The sequence below is a fragment of the Drosophila innubila genome (genome assembly GCF_004354385.1).
Source record: "Drosophila innubila isolate TH190305 chromosome 3L unlocalized genomic scaffold, UK_Dinn_1.0 0_D_3L, whole genome shotgun sequence".
Lineage (NCBI taxonomy): Eukaryota > Metazoa > Arthropoda > Insecta > Diptera > Drosophilidae > Drosophila > Drosophila innubila.
Window position 1 is genome coordinate 26,884,618 of NW_022995376.1, and position 22,759 is coordinate 26,907,376.

At 33.7% G+C, this 22,759-nt stretch overlaps 1 protein-coding gene across 1 annotated transcript; it reads left to right on the top strand.

Annotated features, from left to right (window-relative positions):
• Positions 1 to 2,594: 2,594 nt before the first annotated feature.
• LOC117788725 (dynein regulatory complex protein 11) lies at positions 2,595 to 22,759 on the top strand (the record flags this gene model as incomplete). Its single annotated transcript, XM_034627567.1, has 8 exons — positions 2,595 to 3,427; positions 13,905 to 14,235; positions 14,292 to 14,581; positions 15,832 to 15,988; positions 16,407 to 16,670; positions 16,755 to 16,912; positions 16,974 to 17,557; positions 22,679 to 22,759. Coding segments are annotated over exons 1-8 (2,601 nt in total), but the record flags the coding sequence as incomplete, so codon positions are not given.

The following is a 22,759-nucleotide window of genomic DNA, read 5'->3' on the forward strand; positions in this document are numbered from 1 at the left end:
TTCGTCTTCTCAATCTTCCGTCTTTAATCAATCGTAGGAAAGCTCTTGGTGTTGTTTTTCTTCACAAATTGATTATTGGCGAGATTGATTGTAGTTCCCTTCTGGCCGGCCTTACCTTTTCGGTCCCCAGCAGTTCTACTAGGAATTACAAGGCTTTATTTTCATCTACATGTACGACTGATTACGCTTCACACGATTCGTTTTGTGTTTTATGCACTAACTATAAGAGCCTGTTTCACGTTTTCTCCTCAGAACTTTCTCTACCTCTCCCTTCCCTAAAATCCTCACTTTCCAATACCTGTCGTTAAATCCCTGACCTTACCAATACTAATAACTTGTTATATGCATTATACTAGTCTAAAATTCATACAAGGAGCATTAGCCTAATAATATTTATCCAACTTTTCTTTCTCTTTCCCTCTCAAAACATAATTTTTTATGAGAAAACGAAAAATTTTTTTCTCAAACTCAAAAGTATGCCAAACACGTTAACAAAAACTGTCTGTCAAAAAAGAACTTATGTCTATATCGCGCTGAAACTTTATATGTCTGCCTAAATATGAATGGACTGTAAGCAAAAATAATACTTTTAGCGATATCAGCGCATTAAGGAGGTCAAGGAGGTAACTTTTCACCCCACCTAGTATACGTACAACATACGCTATGTCCCATCCCAGAAGTTTTGTTTTGAATTTTTTTTGTAACACCGTGTTATTATTATCTATTATCTACTGAATCGCATCAAGATCGGACAAGTAGAACGGCAGCCATAACGAATTAATGTTTTCAAGGTAATACAAGTAATTTCTTTAATGTACTTTTATATACAGGGGTGCCACAGAAAACGAAACCAACCGAAAATCTCAAAAAAATGGATGGAGTTTTGGGAGATTTTCAGTTGGTTTTGCAATGTTCAAAAATGCACTAAAGCTAATATATTTTTAGCATTGATGTTAGATAACTAGCAGCAGCCACATTTGGCCACTATACCAACAACACAGGATGCTTTGATAATCAATTATGTAACCAAATTAACCCTACGCGCAGTGGGCGATTTGGCCGGTCTAGCTTAACAAAATGAAATTTTCGATTATTGATTATCTACCAAAATTTAATTTCCCGTCGATCGCAAAATGTCCAATTAGCATAAAAATGTTATCTTTACATTTTTAATCGATATTTTTGATCAGCTGTGAGCTTTCAAAGTCAAAAAGCATTTCCCGTCGATTTCTATAGCTGCACACATTGTCGTGAAAAAATTGTTGAATAGCAGGGACAGCAAATAATGATAATAATGTTTTTTTCAATTGAAAAAATCATTCACTTCTAGTAAATTTAAAAAAGAGTGAAATATACCAACATATTTCTTAAAGAATAATCTATGCAATTTCCCGATGATTTTCAAATTTATGATTTTTACTATTTTATATATTAAAGTTGTTTGTTCAACTGACGTAACATTGTACGGCAAGCGGCTAAAATACAAGTTTGAAACAAATTCATCGTGGGCTAAGACGGCGTTTTGGAAAATTCAACCTGCAAGTGCGTTAAATTCGAGGTCAAAGCTCTCATTTATTTTTAATTTACATATAGTGGTGTTTGGTCAGGCGACGGACTCAGTACTTAGGTGGCGCAGAGGATGGTTTGTTAGACTCACTCACAAGAGCCCCTCGGTTCAAGCCCCGGACCAGCCAAGATTTTTATTTTCACTTATCAATTTCATTTTTTTTTAATTTTACAATATTTAACAATTTTATCAAAATCGATTTACTATATCATATAGCTGCCATGGGAACAACGCATGTAAATTAACCTTTAGTATGAAAAACTTTTTTGTTCTTTCAGCTATCTCAACTGAACTCAAAGAATATGTCTTTTATACCATATGCTAAAAATTTCGTCAAAATCGAACGGCTATTTCATATAGCTGCCATAGAAACAATCGGATAAAAATAAACCTTTAGTATGAAAAACGATTTTGTTTTTTTTAACTATCTCAACCAAACTAATCAAATTTGGTCAAAATCGAATGAAAATTAACCTCTAGTAAGAAAAACTTTTTTGTTCCTATAGCTACCTCAACCAAAATCACAGAATATGTGGGATAGGTTCTTTCTAGTGAAATTGCAAACATAAGTTCAAATACTTTTATAATTTTTTGGATTAAAAAAATATTTTTCAGTTTTTCCAATTAATTCAGTCATTTTTTAACAATGTGGAAGGGGAAACTTTGTCCATGCATGGTGTTGATATAAGAGAACCTAGTGTTGTAATTCTTAAATTTTACCTTGAATAAAGTAATATTCACAAGGACTTTAGTCAAAAATTTTGAAGTATTAAAAGTCTTTAAAGACTTTTATTTTATTCCTCAAAAACATTTGTCTTTTTGGAGTTTGAAATTTAAAAAACAGAAATAAAAGTCTTTACAAAAGATTAACAAAATAAAAAAAATAATTACTAAAAAAATTTTTTTATTTAAAAGAAACCATTAATTTTTATTTGTAAAATAAAAGTTTTTAAATGACCATTAAGAGGGATTTTTATGCTTATTACTCACAACAGTTATGGTCCCTGTGTAATATTTCATATCGAGAATGCTGTGCATAATCACTTTTAGTACTAAATTTAAATCCGACAATATATGTAGTTAAAATTTTTAGCTTAATCATACCAAACCAGTGTTTCTTAAAAATGTCATTTGATTTAAATCACAAGTTATGGATAGCCACCACAAAAGAAATTGGACAGCTTGTAAAGAAGCAAAATCGTCTGAAGAAAATTGATCCACCCGAGGACAAAGCATTGTCATTTAAAATATTTTCTGAGCTCTATGTCTTATATGTGGAACTTGTGAACAAATTAAGTTTTATTTATTTTAACACATTCCAAGTGCAGAAACGGGGAGTTGTTCGAACGCTGGTTGAAAATGCCACTCAACAGTTGATGCTTCTCAAGGAGGAGTTAAAGGAAATGGAGTTGAGCGAATACGTGTACATTGATAAAGTATTGATTTCGAGAAAACTTACCCCACGCGATTTAATGATTTGGAGGTCTCCACAATTTTTATATCGCCGTCCATTAGATATTCAAAACATAATATCAGACAATAAATTGTATATGAATGATGAAGAAAGAGAAGAGAATGCTGCGAAGGACTGGGTTAAAGTAAGCGAAGCTGTAGAACTTATTCAGGCCCACGAAAGAGCAAGACGAGCTCGAATATATAAATCAAACATAAAATATAATAAGAAAAAGTACTTGGAAGTGCAACAGCGAAAAAAAGTAAATTATAGGTTTACTTTTAAGCCCAATCAAGCCATGAGTATACCAGTTAAAAGAACTTTATTTAATGCAGACTTTATAAAGACTGAAGAATCCTGTACTGAACTTATGAATAGGGATGATAACAAGGACGAGCTTCATGATGGTAAATAAACTTCAAACACTTTTTATTTTTATGGGAATTTTATGTATACCGTTAAATATCCGGATTCCGGGATAAACCAAATCCGAAACGTTGTCAATTTTGATGATCTCAAATTTTCTTAAGCCAAATTCTTGTTACATGTACGGATTTTCAATCTTAATATTTGTAAACGACGACCGACTTTAGCCTGATCTTAGGAAGACTTTATTCCTGAATATTTTTTAATTTAGGCATCAATAGCACTTGGCAGCAAATTTAAACTTTTTGGCTATTACACGAACCAAACCCACTTTATTTGATAGATATGGGGCCACAAAAAATTTATTATATTTTCTTTTCTATTTTATTTAAATAGCTGCATTAGTTAGGCGTCGTTTAAGATATGATTCATTAAAGTCTATGGAGAAACAGCGATATAATAATTTTTTAAGTAATAGTCTATTATGCTGGGCCAACTCTAAATCAAAAAAAAAAAAAACCCCCAAATAGAGACCGATTTATCATGAATTTAGCCGAAAAAATTAGTTTGGGGACTCAACAAGTTTTGTTTTAATCTTTGACGTTTCCATACAAAATTGCCTACTTTTGTTGTTGCTTTGTGCAACAGAAAGTTTTATATTTTTAGTAAAATTTTTGTGGCTTGTGAAGAATTTCAAAATTGGGGTAATTTTCGAAAAATTTCTAAACGAGAAAAAAATGCGTTTTAAGTGTAACTTTTGATCAGTATACCCTTAAATTGAGGTGAGGTTTGGTATCAAACTTATTTTATTCTTTAAACTCACTTGTACTTAAAAACAAGTTGAAAATAAAAAATTTATTAAAAAAAAAATAAATTTTTCCCTATGAATCTATAATTTTGGGGACTTTTTCGGTAAAGTTCTGACCTGCGCCGAAAGTTTCCCAAAAAAAAAAAACCCATATAGAGGGCGATTTATCATGAATTTAGCAGAAAAAATTAGTTTGGGGCTAATTTCAGCTAATTTCTTTTTAATAAATCTTTGAAATTTCCATACAAAATTAGCTTGTTGTTTTTGCTTTGTGGATCTTTCACTCTTTTGTTTACCAACACTATTTTTGTGGTATGATTCCGAATCGAAATCATTTGAATTGATTGATCGAAAAACTTTGTAGATCCAGACAGTGGAACTCACACGCAGAATATTGAAAGACTGTGGCGGGACATGCGCGACGAAATCCCACTCTATGGACGCAAAAAGGAGTACTTTACTGGCTACCTGGCGAAGTTCCACTACAAAAATACGATTGCTGAAATCTCGAGACAAATTCATGAGCTTTTCATGGCAATAGGGAAACTGTACAATTTTTTAAATATTGCAGTCATTAATGAAGATGTTCACTTCGATGTTATATGTTGATAAGATGGAGGTACAGCGAAGGAGGCAACATTAAAAAAAAAAAATCGCGCGATTTGCTTACGGCCCTCTAATTTCATTCCATCCCTCTAGGATGATGATGTCTAAAATGACTTGATGTCACAATAACCGTGTGAACATGAGCATGACGAGCTGTAGTAGTGACAAGTTGCACAAATTTTGTATGGAAGTTTCAAAGACTTTTTACAATTAAGCTAGTTGAGTCCCCAAACTTATTTTTTCTGATAAATTAATGAAAAATCTTGCTCTATTTGGTGATTTTTTTTTTTTTGTTGCAAACTTTCGGCGCAGATTAGAACTTTACCAAAAACAATAAAATTTAAAATAAAACTTAAATTTTTTCAATTGTTTAATTGTTTTTTATTTTCAAAGGCTTAATTTTTTTGTAAACGTATTATAATTGTTGAAAAACATGAAATTTTGAGATTGATTAATAACACTAGGCAATAGCAAAAAAATTACACGAACCAAACACACTTTTTTGGATAGATATGGGGCCCCATATGACTAAAAACATTTTTTTTCTATGGTGAAATTTTTTTTTTAGAACTTTTAAGAAGCTTGATTTTTTTTGTACCTTTATTTAAAGGTGCGCTTACATTTGTCGGCAATTTTAAAAAATTCTAAAAAAATCTTACCAGAAAGAAAAAATGTGTTTTGTTATATGGGGTCCCAATCTTAAAAAAAAGTGGGTTTGGTTCTTGTAATAACCAAAAAGCTTTAGTTTGTTGCCTAGTGTTATCGTAAAATTAACAAATCCTAATATTCCTAATTCATAATTTTTAAAAGAATTTCAGATACATTCATTAGCTTTCAGAAAAAGTAATTACACTAGGTAACATCGAAAAAATTAAAGTTTTTTTTCGTCATATAGGGCCTCATATCTTTAAAAAAGTGGGATTGGTTCGTGTCATAGCCAAGAAGTTCAAATTTGTTGCCTAGTGTAATATGCGCCCTTTCCTTTGCAAAGCCATCTTTAAATTTTTGGTCCAAAGTTGCTTTGAAGTGTTAAGAATATCCCACAAAAAAACCTCTACACGAGGTAAAAGTCTTTTTGCGCAGTGCCGAATGCCAATTTTCGATTTTTTTTAAAATAATTTATATTTTTATTTAAAATTTTTAGATTAAACTGAATTTTATTCGTCACAAAATTGGATATCAGAAATTTTGGGGCTAGAAATTGCTTTCGCCACTAGACTTTTACGTCGTGAAGAGGTTTTTTTGTGGGATATCAGAAATTTTTTCAATTGCTTTTGCTTTTGACATCGTAACTTTATCATTAATGCAGGCATATAGTAAAATATATAAATTTAGTTGTTAAACGTATTTCATATTAAAAAAATAATGTTTCTTTAATTATAAACAAAAACTAGGGGGCTTCGCCTCCTGCTCGCTTTGCACGCGTTGCTACAGCCGAGCATACTCTACTGTCGGAGACCCCGTACTTACTCTGAAAAAAAAGTTTTTCATGCCAAGACTTGGATTTCGCCCGATCGGTGCTGAGACAGCTATATGATATAGTGGTTCGATTAGAACCAACTTTGGTCAGAATATAAAAGTCTAATTTAAATGCATATTCTATTAGTTTGGTGACGATATCTCGTAAAACAAAACAATTTTTCATACTAAGACTTAATATTGGACCGAACTAACTAACTAACTTCGGTCAGGATTTTTAAAACTGACTTAAATGCAAATGCTATCAATTTGGGTAAAATATTTCACTAAACAAACAAGTTTTTCATACTAAAACCTAATTTTGACCCGATCGGTCCTATGGCAGCTATCCGATTTGAACCAACTTTGGTCAGGATATATAAAACCAAGTTAAATGCATATTGCATCAGTTTGGTTGAGATATCTCATAAAACCAAAAAGTTTTTCGTACAAAAACATGATTTTCGACCGATAGAAAAATGTATTTATTCACTTAACAGGTAATATCTTCCAAGCCCCTCAACCAAATGTTTATGTTTCATATACCAAAAAACGCGAAATTGTACGTTTTAGAACATAATAAAATTTAACAGAAATCGTTAAAGCCGTTTTGTCAAAAGTCGCCATTTTGTAAGTTAGGACTAAATCTTTCGATCAATATATAACTTGATCTGATCGGACAGTCGTAGCAAATTTTCCAACTTAGCTGTATATATTGTTAGTCGCCTTTCGCACCCTACGTGCTGCTTTCGTCACTATCGCGAACTGTCGTCCGCAGTGATATATTTGAAATTTTAGACCGATCTCACACCGGGTTCCAAAGTTACAGAACCAAATTTCCTGAAATACGCCGTAGTGCATTGTTTTAAATCTATGTATGATTTTAATTTTGAATTTGAATACTGATCTCAAATTGAGATTTTCAATAGGCAAATTTTTTTTAAATTAAAATGTTGTTCTTACAAAGTGACATATTTTCAAAATTTTTAGATCCCGTACTAGAGTCCTGCATGAGTGCACACTAAACAAAAAATTATCCCATATTTCTCAAGCAAATCATGTGATACTCATAATACTATTAATCCTCACACTGTCTGTACAATGACTTTGTTTTAAAACTCATTCATGAGCATGAGTCTATGATCCAGTCATGATGTAAAGCTAGTGTGCGTCCGGTTCACAAAAAATGACACTGTCAAATTCTTTGCTCAGAGAAAAATTTACGATTTTAGTGATTTTCTTTGCTTTAAAAAACTTGTAAAACCAGAAAAAAGGGAAATTGGCAACAGTGAAGCCGTCTTTACCACGGCTGCTCTCTTTTGGGGGTCATGCTTTTTATAGTATGCTTGCAAACGTCGTTTGGTATCTGTTTTTAGCGCTTGCCGAAAGAACCTAATACTGTTTGGCCCCTGAACAAATCGGAGGACGTCACCTTATTACAAATTCACCTTGCACTAGTTATTCATTTCTGCACAAGTGTGATTAGCACATTCAGCACTAAAATTACTCAGCAAGATCATAACAACGAGTGTGAGAGCACTAGAGAGACTGTCTTACAATCATAATGATTTTCGTAACAGTGTCAGAGCACATCATACAAAATGAGTTGAGCCACACGACAGCTTAGCTTCGAGTCAATGAATCCGATAAATCAATAACTCATAAGGAATTGAACTATTTATTTGAAAAATAAAATGAGTCGTATGCACAGTATGATTTCCGACTGTTCAATCGATTTAGTGTGAGCTTGTGCAGGGCTCTATCCCGCACTTAATAAAGTATAGATGCCTGTAGTTTGCTTAAACAAAAAAAAAGGGGCGTAACAGGCAGAAGCCGACATGGTATATCCCATACAGTTTGTATGCACCAACAGCCAAGCTAAAGACAATTTTGGTATGAAGCTCTATATTGCAAGCAAATTAAGTTTAGTTTTCTGTTTTTTATTTTTTTTTTAACGAACCACTTGAATCGATTTGTCGAAAATTAAGTTTAAGTATGCCAAACTTTTTGTCTTAGCTGCCCCCTAAATTCTTTAAAACTAAAAGTTGCGCTAGACGGGGACGTTTTAATCGACACTTTTTCACCAACGGTAAATTTTGTGTTGTCAAGCAAAAATGCCATAGGTCTTTGTTTTCACAGAGTCTGGTCACAATCTGAACAATTTTATATAAAAACGCTTCAACATAGTAAGCATTAGACCAGTGGTGTCTAAAATTGGTAAAACCAAACCCTTGTGGTTGGAAAGCCAAATTTTACCGGCCCGACGTGGCGTCGCGGCCGACACACGTATAGAGAGAGAATATGTGTTTTCTCACGTCGCGTGTGTTCGGCTGAAACTCGAAAGTCCAACGCGAAGTTTGACCTGGTCACGTTTCCTTAATTTTCTCAGCTTTGCAGACAAGCGCAATGTTTGAATGTATGAGTTTGGAAACCACTGCATTAGACCCACACCGAAAAACCGATGGAAATAAGATCTGTTCTATTTACACAACACCGACGGGTTTTAAACAAAAAGCATCGGTGAAAAATCCCTCGTCTGACGCCTGCTTAAGCAAATTTATAGAAAATTTTAGAGTATTTTATTCTAAGGGGAAAGATTTAAAAATGTGCTTTAAAAGATGTTATCAGAGCTCAACAGCATCAGAATTAGATCAATAATACAACCAGTAGAAAAAATATAATGAAATTCTAAGCATAATGGATACAAAAGAATGTAAAGTTGAACTATGCTGCGTATACACAGAATTAAACAACCTATTAAAAAAAATTGTCTGTAATTGAACATTTTAAGACCCCGTACTTAAAGAAAAATCTATTTTTTGTGTCAAACAAAATTCTTACAACAGGCAGAAGGAGGCGTGGCAGACCCAATAAAGTATATATATTCTTGATCATCATCAATAGCCGAGTCGATATAGCAATGTCCGTCTGTCCTAACGTCCTGACGTCTGTATGAACATCTAGATCTCAGAGACTATAAGAGCTAGAGACACTAAACTTGGTATGTAGGCTCCTCTATATTGCGAGAAGATCAAGTTTCAGAATTTGAGATATCTTAACTAAGCTGATAGAATTTGCAGTCACCTTCCAACTCTCACAGCGATCGGTCGGGCGTACGGATAGTTCTAAAAACAAACAAAACAAAACTAAACAAACAACAACATAACACAGACCAAAAATCAAATTTCACTGTTAAAAGCCTAGAAAGTAACGGCAAATCTATAGATAAGCCCTGGCTAGTGAACATTAACTACTGCTTAGCAGCAAAAAATGACAGGTCCACCAGAAAAATTCAAAGCCAAAACACAGGCTCAACTGGGTTTTGTGCTAGACAATGCAAAAACATTTAAGAACGGCTCAATAGGCCCTAAATTTCTTATTAAGTCACGTGTTAACAGTGACGACACCCTTGCTTATGTCCGTCCATTTCTATTGAAAAAAATAATAGACAATATTTGCAACGGCGAAATTAAATCATGCATCCCCCAAAGTCACGGTTCTAAACTAATCAAAACTAAATCACTAACTCAAGCCATAAACCTCGTAAAACTTACATCACTTGGCAACAACATTTAGGTTTCGGTAAAGGAACATAACACCCTCAACGTTTCCAAAGGAGTAATTTATTCCAACTCCCTACGCCACATCGCCGAAGAAACCATAACCAACGAGCTAAGCGACCAACAACTCATTGAATGTAAAAAAATCACAAAAAAAACAACATGAATGCTTTGTCGAGACCGGACTTAACATTTTAACATTTAATACACCTAACCTGCCATCATTAAAAATCGGATACGAACCTACTGAAGTTCGCCCATACATACCCCAAAGCGGACGTCTTGGCCACCCAACACTTCACTGCAAAAGCCCCCAGCTGTGCCTTAACTGCAACTCGACTATTCATAAGAATGAAAGCCCAGACAAGCCATTCCTTCATGCATTAACTGTAAAGACGCTAAACTAGCTGATCACCAAAACAACATTATGGATCGCAAGTGCCCAACCTTCCAAAAACATAATGAAATCCTAACAATAAAAACAATCGAAAAAACTGACATCAAAACCGCTCGCATCATCTACGAGCAACGCTATCAACTTCCAACGACCTATGCATCAGCTACTGTCGCCCTACATCCATCATCAACGCAATCTACCTCAAATAGTCGCCACGTCGTAAGCTACATTGACCTCAGCTCTGAGACCTCTGACACACAAAACCAAAATGGGAAAAAAGCAGACACAAGTAACACATCCAATTACGACAAATCTCTAAGCTTGGAACTCGCCCTCGAAGCCAAGTTTAAACACTATTATAAAACCCCAAACACCTTCAAAACTAACCTTAAAGCCAAGAAACCAAAAATCACTATAAGACCAAATAACTCCAAAACCGGCCCCGATGAAATCGTGTCCGAGGACGACTTTCCTATGGAAACCTTAAAAAATTTTAATATTTAAGCATACTAGGAGGGGGTGTGCATTAGATAACGATACCGCTAAGATCAGACCTTTGAAGAACTAAGCACCGGCTACCAAGCTCTCTAAGGGTCTCACATCCTGGTACCGTCTTCTTATACTCACCCCCTTCCTCATTAATTATTACCACTTCAGTGGCGGGGTCCTGGCCGGAACCCAACCTCTGAATCTATATCTTCTGATAATAATCGCGAAAAATAATATCTATCCCTTAACATCGAATTTCTATTAAGATCCTACAATGGAATATTAATGGTTACCGTAATTATTATGATCAGTTACAAATATTCATAAAACAAATCTCTCCAAAGATAATCTCATTACAAGAAACGCACGTACATAATTACCACATTTTCCCCACCCTACTAAATTGCACTCTCTACCACAATAACGCCTCTCAAAATGCGTTTGGAGGAGTAGCTCTGCTCATCGACAACTCCTTACAACACTCTCATATAAACATAAGCAGTGTAAATAATATTGAACTGATTATAGTCTCGATACAATCGAATTCAAATTCAACATTTACTCCACCTACATAGGGCCAAATAAACCATTTTCCACTAAACAAGTTCACGACGCCTTCTCCGATCTAACCGACCATTATGACAGGGGACCTAAATGGCTGGCATAGCTCCTGGGGCTCACTCAACAACCAACGAGGAAATTAAATAGCTTAATTTATGGACCAAACTCCACTATTAATACTCAACGACGGCAACCTCACTCACTTTAGCACACACAACACACTTACACATATAGACATATCGCTCTCGACTCCCACAATACTTAGCTCTGGAATCAACCTGGCAAATTGCATCAAATCTGTATGGCAGCGACCACTTCCCTATCACAATATCCCTCTTCACAATCCACACCCCCTCACACACCAACCGCTCAAGATTTAAACTAAACCTCCCAAACTGCGACACATTTTTTGAAACATCACATGTCCTTAGCCTCGCTAAGCCCGCGAGCCATTATATTAACAAAGAGGCAGCTAATATCACTATACTCATACGACAAGCAGCAAACAAATCAATTCCGCATATCATACCCACTCCAACTAAAAATTTAATGTTCCATGGTATAGCAAACATCTCGAAGAAATAAAAAATAAATATAATAAATTTTCAAAAAAATCTGCTAGAATAATAAACTACAAGAAAATCAACGCTGTCTTTAAAAGAGAACTAAAAAAAAGCTAAGAGATCTACGCATAGAGACTTTACATCCCAGATCACCCCAAACACGCCCTCCTCAAAAATGCGGCACAGCAGCAGAACTTTTGTGGCAATAAGCCCACACTCCCCATTCACTGTCTCAAAGACGAAAACTCCTCACATTTAATTACATCTGGCAAGAAAATCGCTGATGCATTTTGCGCAGACTGGTCAAAAGAGTCCGACTACAGAAATATCTCACCTACCATCCAAACAAGGAAAGAATCCATTAACCCATTCTCCCACCCCTCATGCTATTCAGCCAAACTCATAGAAGACGATATCACACCTATTAAGCTACAAATACTGGTAAAAATCCAGGCTTAGATCGTATTTCATATCCCAGCATATTGAAGCATCGGCACCCATCTGTTCATCTCCGACTCCTCAAATTCTATAACAATAATTTTTAACTCATTAAACTGATAACCAGATAAACACATCTCTGCATTGCCTCTCTAAGCAACATAAGCCAATAGCAGTTTACAAACAGAACCGCATAGCACTTGTTAAATCTCTTTCCAACCACAAATGCATATACACGGCACAACGTTTAGCATTACGACCGAAAACTCAATAATACACCAAGCCATCCTACCAGAATATACATCAATCGTTACTGCCGTAATAATATCCATCCACCACGCCCTTACTTAAATCTCCAAATCGAATCAAAAACTTTTCATATTCTTCGACTCTTGTTCATCTCTCAGCGCCAAAAAGCAAATTTTAAAGGAGAGAGTTATTTTGAGTAATCGTATGTAGTGTTTCGTATGCCGCTTACGTTATAATTAACAGGTTAATATCTTCGTAAATATATACAATACAAATTAAATATTTTGTGTGCAGATGAGATTTGTGACTATGAACACATTTGCATCAAAAAACAAATTTCGGAAAAATGGCACTTACACCGCCGCTCAACTGAATGGTTCACGACTTCATCAAATTAGATTAGCCAAATTTTTAACCAATTTGTCGATTTTGATGAACTAATTTTTATTTGATAGAAAAATTAGTTGTTAATAAGATGTGAAAGTTTCTACCACAAGTACAAATATTAAAATTATTTAATTTCCCATAAGCCTACCTAAAATGGCATGCTATTTTTGGGTCATCTGAATAGGTTCAAGTTCTTTGAACTTTTATGGTAATCGACACAGGAGGTCGTACTCAGTATTAAATTATAGTAAAATAAAATATATTTAATAAAAAATCCACCCAAAACGAAAAAAGAATATAAAAATATAAGAAATAACTGTATAATAATAGTAATAGTAAATAGCTTAAGGCCACAGCTATAGCTTAAGTTAGTTTGTATGTAGTTTTTACAGCGCATAGGAACTGTGTATAAATAAATTAATAAATAAATAATACAATTTGCATTTAAGTTGGTTAATACATCCTGACCGAAGTTGGTGCAAATCGGTCCACTATATCATATAGCCACCATAGGATCGATCGGGTAAAAATCAAGTTTTGTATGAAAAACTTTTTTGTTTTATGAGATATCATAACCAAGCGGATAGAATTTGCATTTCATTTGGTCTTATACAGTCAAGTAAACTAAATATATTTTTAATTTTCCGACAGTATGGGCACTCCGACAGTCGAGTATGCTCAACTGTAGCACCGCGAGAAAAGCGAGCAGGGGGCCGGCCTCCTTCTTTTTATGTAAATTTTAAAATCTGTTAATTATTTAAAGGATTATTTCCAGAGGTCAGCGTGCGTTATTTAAACCGATTTAAAAAAAAGCATTACATTTTTTGAGAGCTATATACTCGTACATATATTATGTAAATAAGAAAATTATATTTATTTGAGAGGGATTTCGATTTGTTGACTACAAGATTTAACGATGATGTTGTAAAGCGCACTTACAAACTTGGGTGGCAGCTTTAGTTATTCATGAACATTTTTTAACTTATAATACTTTTCTCTTAGATCATGAAGTACAAAAAATTATTGCGGTACGTAATAATGCTGCTCGTATTATTCAATCCTGGTGGCGTTCCTACAGAATACGAAAGATTTTCAAAATTAAAAAACAATTTAAAAAAGAATTGTTGGGTATTAAGAAAACGCGACAGTTAAAAAGACCAAATCAATTCTCCAATTCGGTTTTGGAAATGTATAACAATGAGAAGCTGAAGCAAAAGCTAGACGAGGACTTTGCAAAGTTAATTATGGATGAACGAACAAGGCTGCTTCAGGTTCGAACTCCTTGGATGATGGAAGACATTTCCGATCATATTCGCGCCTGGTTTGAAGAATTGTAAGTGAATTGAAGAATAAATAACTGCTTAACTTTCTACATCTTTTTTTTTTCAGCTATACAAAAACTGGCAATTTTCACCCCTATCCAGATCCAATTAAAAAGGGTACAGTTCTGGTTGTCACTGATGAGACTATGTCTCCAATGCAATTTCAAGAAAGTCTTAATAAGAAACCGATGACCAAAGAGGAAAAAAAGAAACTCAAGGATAAAAAGAAGGCAGAAAAAAGAAAACTAAAAGCAAAATTAAAATTGCAAAAAATAAAGGAAGCTAAACGAAGGAAAAAATTAAAAGATGCAGGAATCATTGATGTCGGTTTTATACTTGCTTCTAGCAAGCCCATAGGTATAAGTAGTTAATATATCATGTAATTATGTGTTAATCAACATTTTAATTTAGGAAAAACTTGAAATCAGAGGCGCTAGAGTGCACAGTTATATGGTTATAGTTTTATGGTAATTAATGTGACAAGTAGGTTGATCAGCATCAACAGCCAAGCCTAAGTTAGTTTATCAATCTGTACGTGGGTCCCCAGATCTACAACATTCGGACCTTTCATTTTATTGCACATTACGATCGAATGATTAGCTTAAAAGTTGATCATCACCTGACTAGTAAATGTTAGCTTTCAACTTCTTTTTATACCACTTAAAAAAACCCCCTTGTTTGTAACGAACAAATTATGTCTAACAAATAGACGAAGGCGAAGCAGACTCCATTAAATAAATGTGTTCTTAATAAAAAGCAGAGTCGAAATAGTCAATTTAACAGATGATTATTAGCTATTTTATTTTTTTGGCTAAATGGATTACGCCTATAGCCTTTTAAGTTTAATAATTTAAACATATATAACATATTGAAGTTTTATAAATATGTCATGTGTCAATTTTTCAAAAATCGTCAAATAGAAGCTAAAACACTTTATTTCACCTGTAAAATTTAACCTGTAAAATTTTTTAGAACTTTAGAAAAGAGTTTAATGGTACGCCAAAAAGCCCAATAAAAATATATTTCCAACGATGTACAGGACATAACTTTAGATTATATGGTTTTTAAACAGGTTTCAATTTAAGCGGTTTTTTTCAAAAAGTCGTAGAGTAAAAATTTTAAAAATTTTAAATTTAATTATCTTTTCAACCAGTTGTCAGAATTTTAACAGTTTAAGGAATTTTAACAAGCTAACAAATTTTACCAAAAGGCCCCAAACATTTGCCCTTTCACTTACAGCTCCTTATCTCATAAACCAGGTGAGTTAGCCATAGTCTATGTATTTTGTTGGTTAGTTAAGTTCGATCGGTATATAAGTCGATCTGATCGGACAGTCGTAGCAAATTTCCTTTCCTAGACGGCTTTTGTCACTAGCGATGTGTGACGTGAGGTCCAGTGGATCTCTAGCTATAGTCGCCGGGTGTCACATAATAAGAAGATCAGTTTGAAATATAACTAGGTTCGATTAAAATATTAGAATCTGTTAAGAATCTGCTTAAATCTGTTAAATATCCTGAAATGACACTAAAAATTCTTAGGCGTCATGTAGCATGCTAATAATAATAAATAATATATACAAAAAATTTATTTCATTAATTTGTTTACAGAAAAAATTGAGGAGACAATGAAAAAGTTTTCGATTGATTGGAGAAATGTTGATGAATATCTAAATAAGAATTATGACCCAATTAAAATTTGGGTAACAGAAGAACAGTTGGATATAATACATCATGAATTGCGGCAATTAGTAGATGAATACATGCGGTAAAATAAACTATTTAAATTTGTAACTTTATTCACACATAAAAATGACTTGTTGATTAAAATTGTTTTTACTCCTGCAACGAAAGAGATAAAAAGGCTGATAAGATTGTGAAGCATCTCCGACCCTATAAAGTACATATATTCTTTAACAACATTAGCAGTATCAACCAACATTATTGTAAACGACTTAAAAACCTATGTACTAAGTAACATTTAAGTTACCCAGATGAGAGAAAAAAACTTTTAAATGTATCCCTGGTAGAACTTAATTAAACTTGTAAAATTACTTCTGATTAATTTGTAGTAAAGATTGAACAAATTTTGTAACTTTTCCCATATGGAATCCAATTAAAAACAATCTGCACCACTATTTGTTTCGGTATTAATCCATATTTAATGTAGTAATTTAATTTTGTAGGATTGAATATGAATTGTTGAGAGAAGCTTTGGCAAAAGATCAAAAAATTGCTTATAAAGCCCAAAAAGTGAAAAGAGCAAAGCAAAAAAAAGCCAAGAGAAAGAAGAAGCCTTTCGATCTTACAGAAGACAGAACCTTAAGTTCCTTGTATAATGAACTTAAAGATTCGGGTGTCATTGAACCAGTTTCACATAAAGATTTTGATGAATTCATTGCCGATTTTAATTTTTTGGCCGATGGCACAAGGGATGAAGACAACTTAACGTAAGTCTTTAATGTAAACAAAATTAAAAAAATTTATTTATTTCGAGTATAATGTGAACAAAAACAAAAACTTTTTACTTTCAGTACTGTTGGTCCTGCTAAAGGTGATATAAAAATGGTAATTCAAGAGAGTATGTTGGGAATGAGTGAGTTTGATTTACCAAAACCAAAGTCAATTCTACTTATTGGTCCACTGAACAGTGGAAAAAAGTTGCTGTGTAATATAATTGCATCGGAATTGGGCAAGCATAAATTTAAATTACATGTTAAATATATAATGCATAATTATTAATATTATTACAGATGCTGTTTTTCTGAATCTAAGTCCAGAAAAGATATTTCAATATGAAGATGATATGGGCATGTTTTTACATAAAGTAATGAAAGTGGCAAAGGCGTTCCAACCAACCATATTATATATTGAAGAAGCTCATCGGGTTTTTGCAAAAAAAGTTCCTCCGGAACTCATTTCTATCAAGCCGACCCTTCTTGGCCCATATATAGGCAAAAAAATATTGAAGCTTATCAAAAAGACTGACAAGATCGTACTTCTTGGCACAAGTAACATGCCCTGGTCAGCCAGAGGGACACTTAAGAAAAGTTTTCAAAAAATAGTACTTATCCCGAAGTGTGACTATGGAACTAGTTTTCTGCTTTGGCTTGATCTAATGACCGAAAATGCGCCAGACGATATGGAAGCTTATGCATACTCTGCGCTTGCGAAAGTTTTACAAGCATACAATTCTGGAGACATTACTAACAATATTGCCCAAACATTGAATGTTGAAAGAAAGATGCGCCTTAAATTTGAAGCACTCGATCCGAAGGAGTTTTTGGAATATTTTCTGACTGAAAATGACCCCCCAATGTTCCCACCAGAATTGAAGGTATTATCTGAAAATCCATACACAGTTCTAAATCCATTGACCGTCTTGTAAGTATAGAAGTAAAATGCGGTTGGGAGTGCTTGACTACGTAATATTATGTTCTGGGTTTTGAGATAACCTTACACTTACTTACGCGAACAACATTGTAACACCTGATTCTAACGAAGCTACTGAGCTGTGAGTCCATTTATTAACGTAAACTGAATATTTCTTGTATCAGGAGCTTACCGGTAACTATAGTTATGCATATTATTGTATAATCCCTTTGCACTTGGGCAGACGAATGCAGTACTTCCCATGTGATTTACTGTCTGAGACTGAGAGCGAACTGTTGGGCCATCTCGAATTTGACAATATCGTACTAATGCACTTGTTTGCAGCTTGGATGCCGCTATATATGCTTATATTGAGGGGGAAAAGGCACTTCTGCTAGTAAAACACAACAATAGGGAAAGTTAAAAAAAAAAATAAACTCAAATAGAGGGCAATTTATTAGGGATTTAGAGATAAAACTAGTCGGCCGGTGCTACAGCCGAGCATACTGGACTGTCGGAGACCCCGTACTTACTATGGCAAAAACTAATAATGGAAAAAATTAAAAAATATTTAGTTAACTTAAATGCATATTCTATCATATTGGTAACAATGTCTCATAAAACATAAAAGATTTTCATACTAAGACTTGATTTTCGCCCGATCGGTCCTATGACAGCTATTTGATATAGTGGTCCGATTTGAACCAACTTTGAACAGGATATATAAAACCAATTGTTATGCATATTTAATCGGTTTGGCTACGATATCTCATAAAAAAAAAAAGTTTTTCATACTAAGACTTGATTTTTGCCCGATCGGTCCTATGACAGCTATATGATATAGTGGTCCATTTGATTCCTCTATCTTGCAGGCAGGTTGCAGCAGGTCAAATTTGTTTCTTCTTTGAATCGGACCTATATCATATAGCTGTCAAAGGACCGATCGGCCGAAAATCAAGTCTTAGTATGAAAAACTTTTTTGTTTTATGAGATATCTAAAGCAAACTAATACAATAAGCATATTACTTGGTTTTATATATCCTGTCCAAAGCTGGTACTAATTGGTTCACTATATCATATAGCTGTCAAAGGACCGATCGGTCAAAAATCAAGTCTTAGTATGAAAAACTTTTTTTTTTATGAGATATCGTAAACAAACTGACAGAATATGCTTTTGAGTTTGTTTTATACATCCTTAACAGCTCATATAGCTGGCATTGAAATAAGTAATGCAATAATGTAATACAGCGCTCTGCAAGGGCTTGAAGTTAGCAGAATAGTATTGACTGAATATGCTAATAGGTTGTTTATATACTTATTTACAGTTCAAATCGGTTTACTATATCATATAGCTGCCATTGAAACAAGTAGTCGAAAATGTAATATTTTGTAAGTACGGGGTCTCCGACAGTCGAGTATGCTCGACTGAAGCACCTCGAGCGAAGCGAGCAGGGGGCGGACATGTAGCATTGTTTGGTCAGCCAGCGAGTTCAGTACCTAAGCAGTGCAGAGGATGGTGTGTTACACCCATTTTCCACACCAGGCAAGATTTTATTTTAATTTTTTAATTTAATTTTATTAATATTTTATTTAATTTACCGATATATTACAAATTGGTCAAAATCGGATTACTATATAATATAGCTTTCATAGGAAAGTTCGGGTTCACAATTAGCTTTAGCATGAAAATCTTTTTTGTTTTTTATGTTATCTCTACCAAACCTATTCGGTGCTGTTCCGAATTCCGAAAATGAGAGGAATTGCCACAAATCGAGTTATTTTGTCTTAAAGCTCATAAATATATCAACAATTCATTAATGAAAAAAATTTTAATTTCATACGGTTGTTTTAGAAAAATCAATTGTTAACTTTTTTTTACGATTTTTGACTTTAAAATTCTAAAATTCTTGAAAAATCTGAGTTGCCGTCGATTAAGATATCATTCATTAAAATCTATGGAGAAACGGCGATATAATAACATTTTATGTCTAGGGATGTTTTTGTCGATATTGATGACTTCCTTGTTGAGCGATATTTACCTTTAGTATGAAAATGATTGTGTTTTTTTTGAGATTTCTTAACTAATTTTACAGAATATCAATTTTTTGTTGGCTTACACATTTTACATATCTCTACCAAATTTGGTTAAAACTTGTTTACTATTTAATGTAGCTGCCATAGATTGGTCGAAGATCCATCTTAAATATGAAAAACTTTCTTATTTTCTAAGATATTTCAACCAACCTCACAAATTGTATATTCTTTATTGTAAATGTTTTTTGTCATATGGGGCCCCATATCTTTCCAAAAAAGTTGGTTTGGTTCAGTTCATATTTGGCTGTTGCCTAGTGTAATTGGATATCCCACAAAAAAAACCTCTAAACGAGGTAAAAGTCTAATGACGAAAGCAATTTCTAGCCCCAAAATTTTTGATATCCAATTTTGTGACGAACAAAATTCAGTTTAATCTAAAAATGTTAAATAAAAATATAAATTATAAAAAAAAGCGAAAATTGGCATTGTGCACTGTGAGCAAAAAGGGTGAGCTTCTTTGTACATAAAAATTACTTTTTGCGCAGTGCCAAATGCCAATTTTCGATTTTTTTTTTTAATAATTTAAAATTTTATTTAAAATTTTTAGATTAAACTGAATTTTGTTCGTCACAAAATTGGATATCAGAAATTTTGGGGCTAGAAATTGCTTTCGTCACTAGACTTTTACCTCGTGTAGAGATTTTTTTTGTGGGATATCAGAAATTTTTTCAATTGCTTTTGCTTTTGACATCGTAACTTTATCATTAATGCAGGCAAATAGGAAAATATATAAATTTAGTTGTTAAACGTATATCATATTTAAAAAAAAAAATTTCTTTAATTATAAAGAAAAACTAGGGGGCTTCGTTTTTCATACTAAGACTTGGATTTCGCCCGATCGGTGCTAAGACAGCTATATGATATAGTGGTTCGATTAGAACCAACTTTGATCAGAATTTTTAAGTCTAATTTAAATGCATATTCTATTAGTTTGGTGACAATATCTCGTAAAACAAAAAAGTTTTTCATACGTAGACTTCATATTGGACCGATTGGCTATATGATATAGTGGTCCGATAAGAACTAACTTCGGTCAGGATGTTCAAAACTGACTTAAATGCAAATGCTATCAATTTGGTTAAAATATCTCACTAAACAAACAAGTTTTTCATACTAAAACCTAATTTTGACCCGATCGGTCCTATGGCAGCTTTATGATATAGTAGTCTGATTTGAACAAACTTTAATCAGGATATATAAAGCCAAGTTAAATGCATATTGTATCAGTTTGGTTGAGATATCTCATAAAACAAAAAAGTTTTTCGTACTAAAACATGATTTTCGAACGTTAGAAGAATGTATTTATTCACTTAACAGGTAATATCTTCCAAACCCCTCAACCAGAACCCCTCAACATCAGAAACTAATAAAATTTAACAGAAATCGTTAGAGCCGTTTTATCAAAAATCGCCAAAATGTAAGCTTAAAAACATTATATCACCTGTAATATGTTACCTGAATATTTTAGAAAAAAAGTTTTAAGTTTTACGCATAAAAGCCCTCAAACACACCTTTCTAATGATATATAGAACATATCTGTAGCTTCTATGGTTTGGAAACGGTTGAGGTTTCAATTTTAGCGTGATTAAACTAGCGGGAAATTGAAAAAGTCGTAAAACAAACATTTCTAGATTTTCAAAGAGGAATAAATCCTTATCATTAAATCTTAGCTTTTTTAGCGCTTTGATACAAACAGACAAACAGACAAACAAAGAAACTAACTTTTCATTTCATTTTGAGAAGTCCACTAAAAATTTCAAATTTATTTATTTTTTGAACCAGTTAACGGCTTTGGTTCTTCGAGGTATCAATCGACGCGTATTTTTGATAAGAATTTTTAAAAAATAATTAATTTTACCAAAAAGCCCCAATGGCTCCACAAGCTGCGATAATACAATTTTTCTCCCTCCCACTTACACCCCCGTATCTCATGACCCAGGTGAATTAGAAAAAGTTTTAGTATGCCATTTTGTAAGTTAGGACTAAACCTTTCGATCAATATATAACTTGATCTGATCGGACAGTCGTAGCAAATTTTCCAACTTAGCTGTATATATTGTTAGTCGCCTTTCGCACCCTACGTGCTGCTTTCGTCACTAACGCGAGCTGCCGTCCGCAGTGATTAGATATTTCGGGAAATTATTATCTCGACTCAAATTTAATTATATTTTTAAAAAGTTGTCGGATTTGGGTGATCGAGGTATCAATCGCATGTATTTTTGATAAGATTTCTTAAAAAAAAAATTTTTTTCCAACGGCCCCACTAGCTGTTATCATTTAAATTTTTTCACCCCCTGGTGCATGATAACCAGGTGAGTTTGGAAAAGTATAACGATCGGTATATAACTCGATCTAATCGGACAGTTGTAACAAATCTTTCATATTAGCTGTATATATATTGCTATTCGCCATTTGCACCCTTCGTGCTGCTTTCGTCACTAGCGCGGACTGCCGGCCGCAGTGACAAATGCAACACAAACTTCAATTTAGTACTTTACAAAATAAACTGTGGTGAACAGCATCAGTCTGCCTGGGCATAGGGTACCCAAATGTCGAATGTGCTCGACTGTAGCGACATCTCACCGAAATGAGATATGTAGTCAAGCCCGATTACTTCGTATAAAGGTCCATGGACCAGGACACGGACCGCGGGACCCCTAGCGCTTACAACTATGTTCCTATCCCTATCACTCTTCTGCTCATTGGCAAATGAAAAATACAAATTCTTAAGCATTCTGCACTCCTGATTGTTTATGTCATCATAACAGAATAATAAGCTCGGAGATTATTCAAGACTTGACTAAAAGTTAAAATGTTATTGCAATCTTGTCAGAAGCACAGAAGTACGATAACTCAATATAAGGGGCACAGGGTCATTCGTAGTCCAGCACTCCTTTATGTAGCGTTTTTACTTGTGTACATTGACTTGCGGAAAAATGTTTTAATATGTAGATCAATTTTTTTGTGACTTACTGATATAAATTTTTTATAGATGATGGAGAAATTTACAAAATGGTTTGGAAAATCCAATAAATTCGAAAAAATGAGAAAGAAGATTTTGGCAATAAAATCA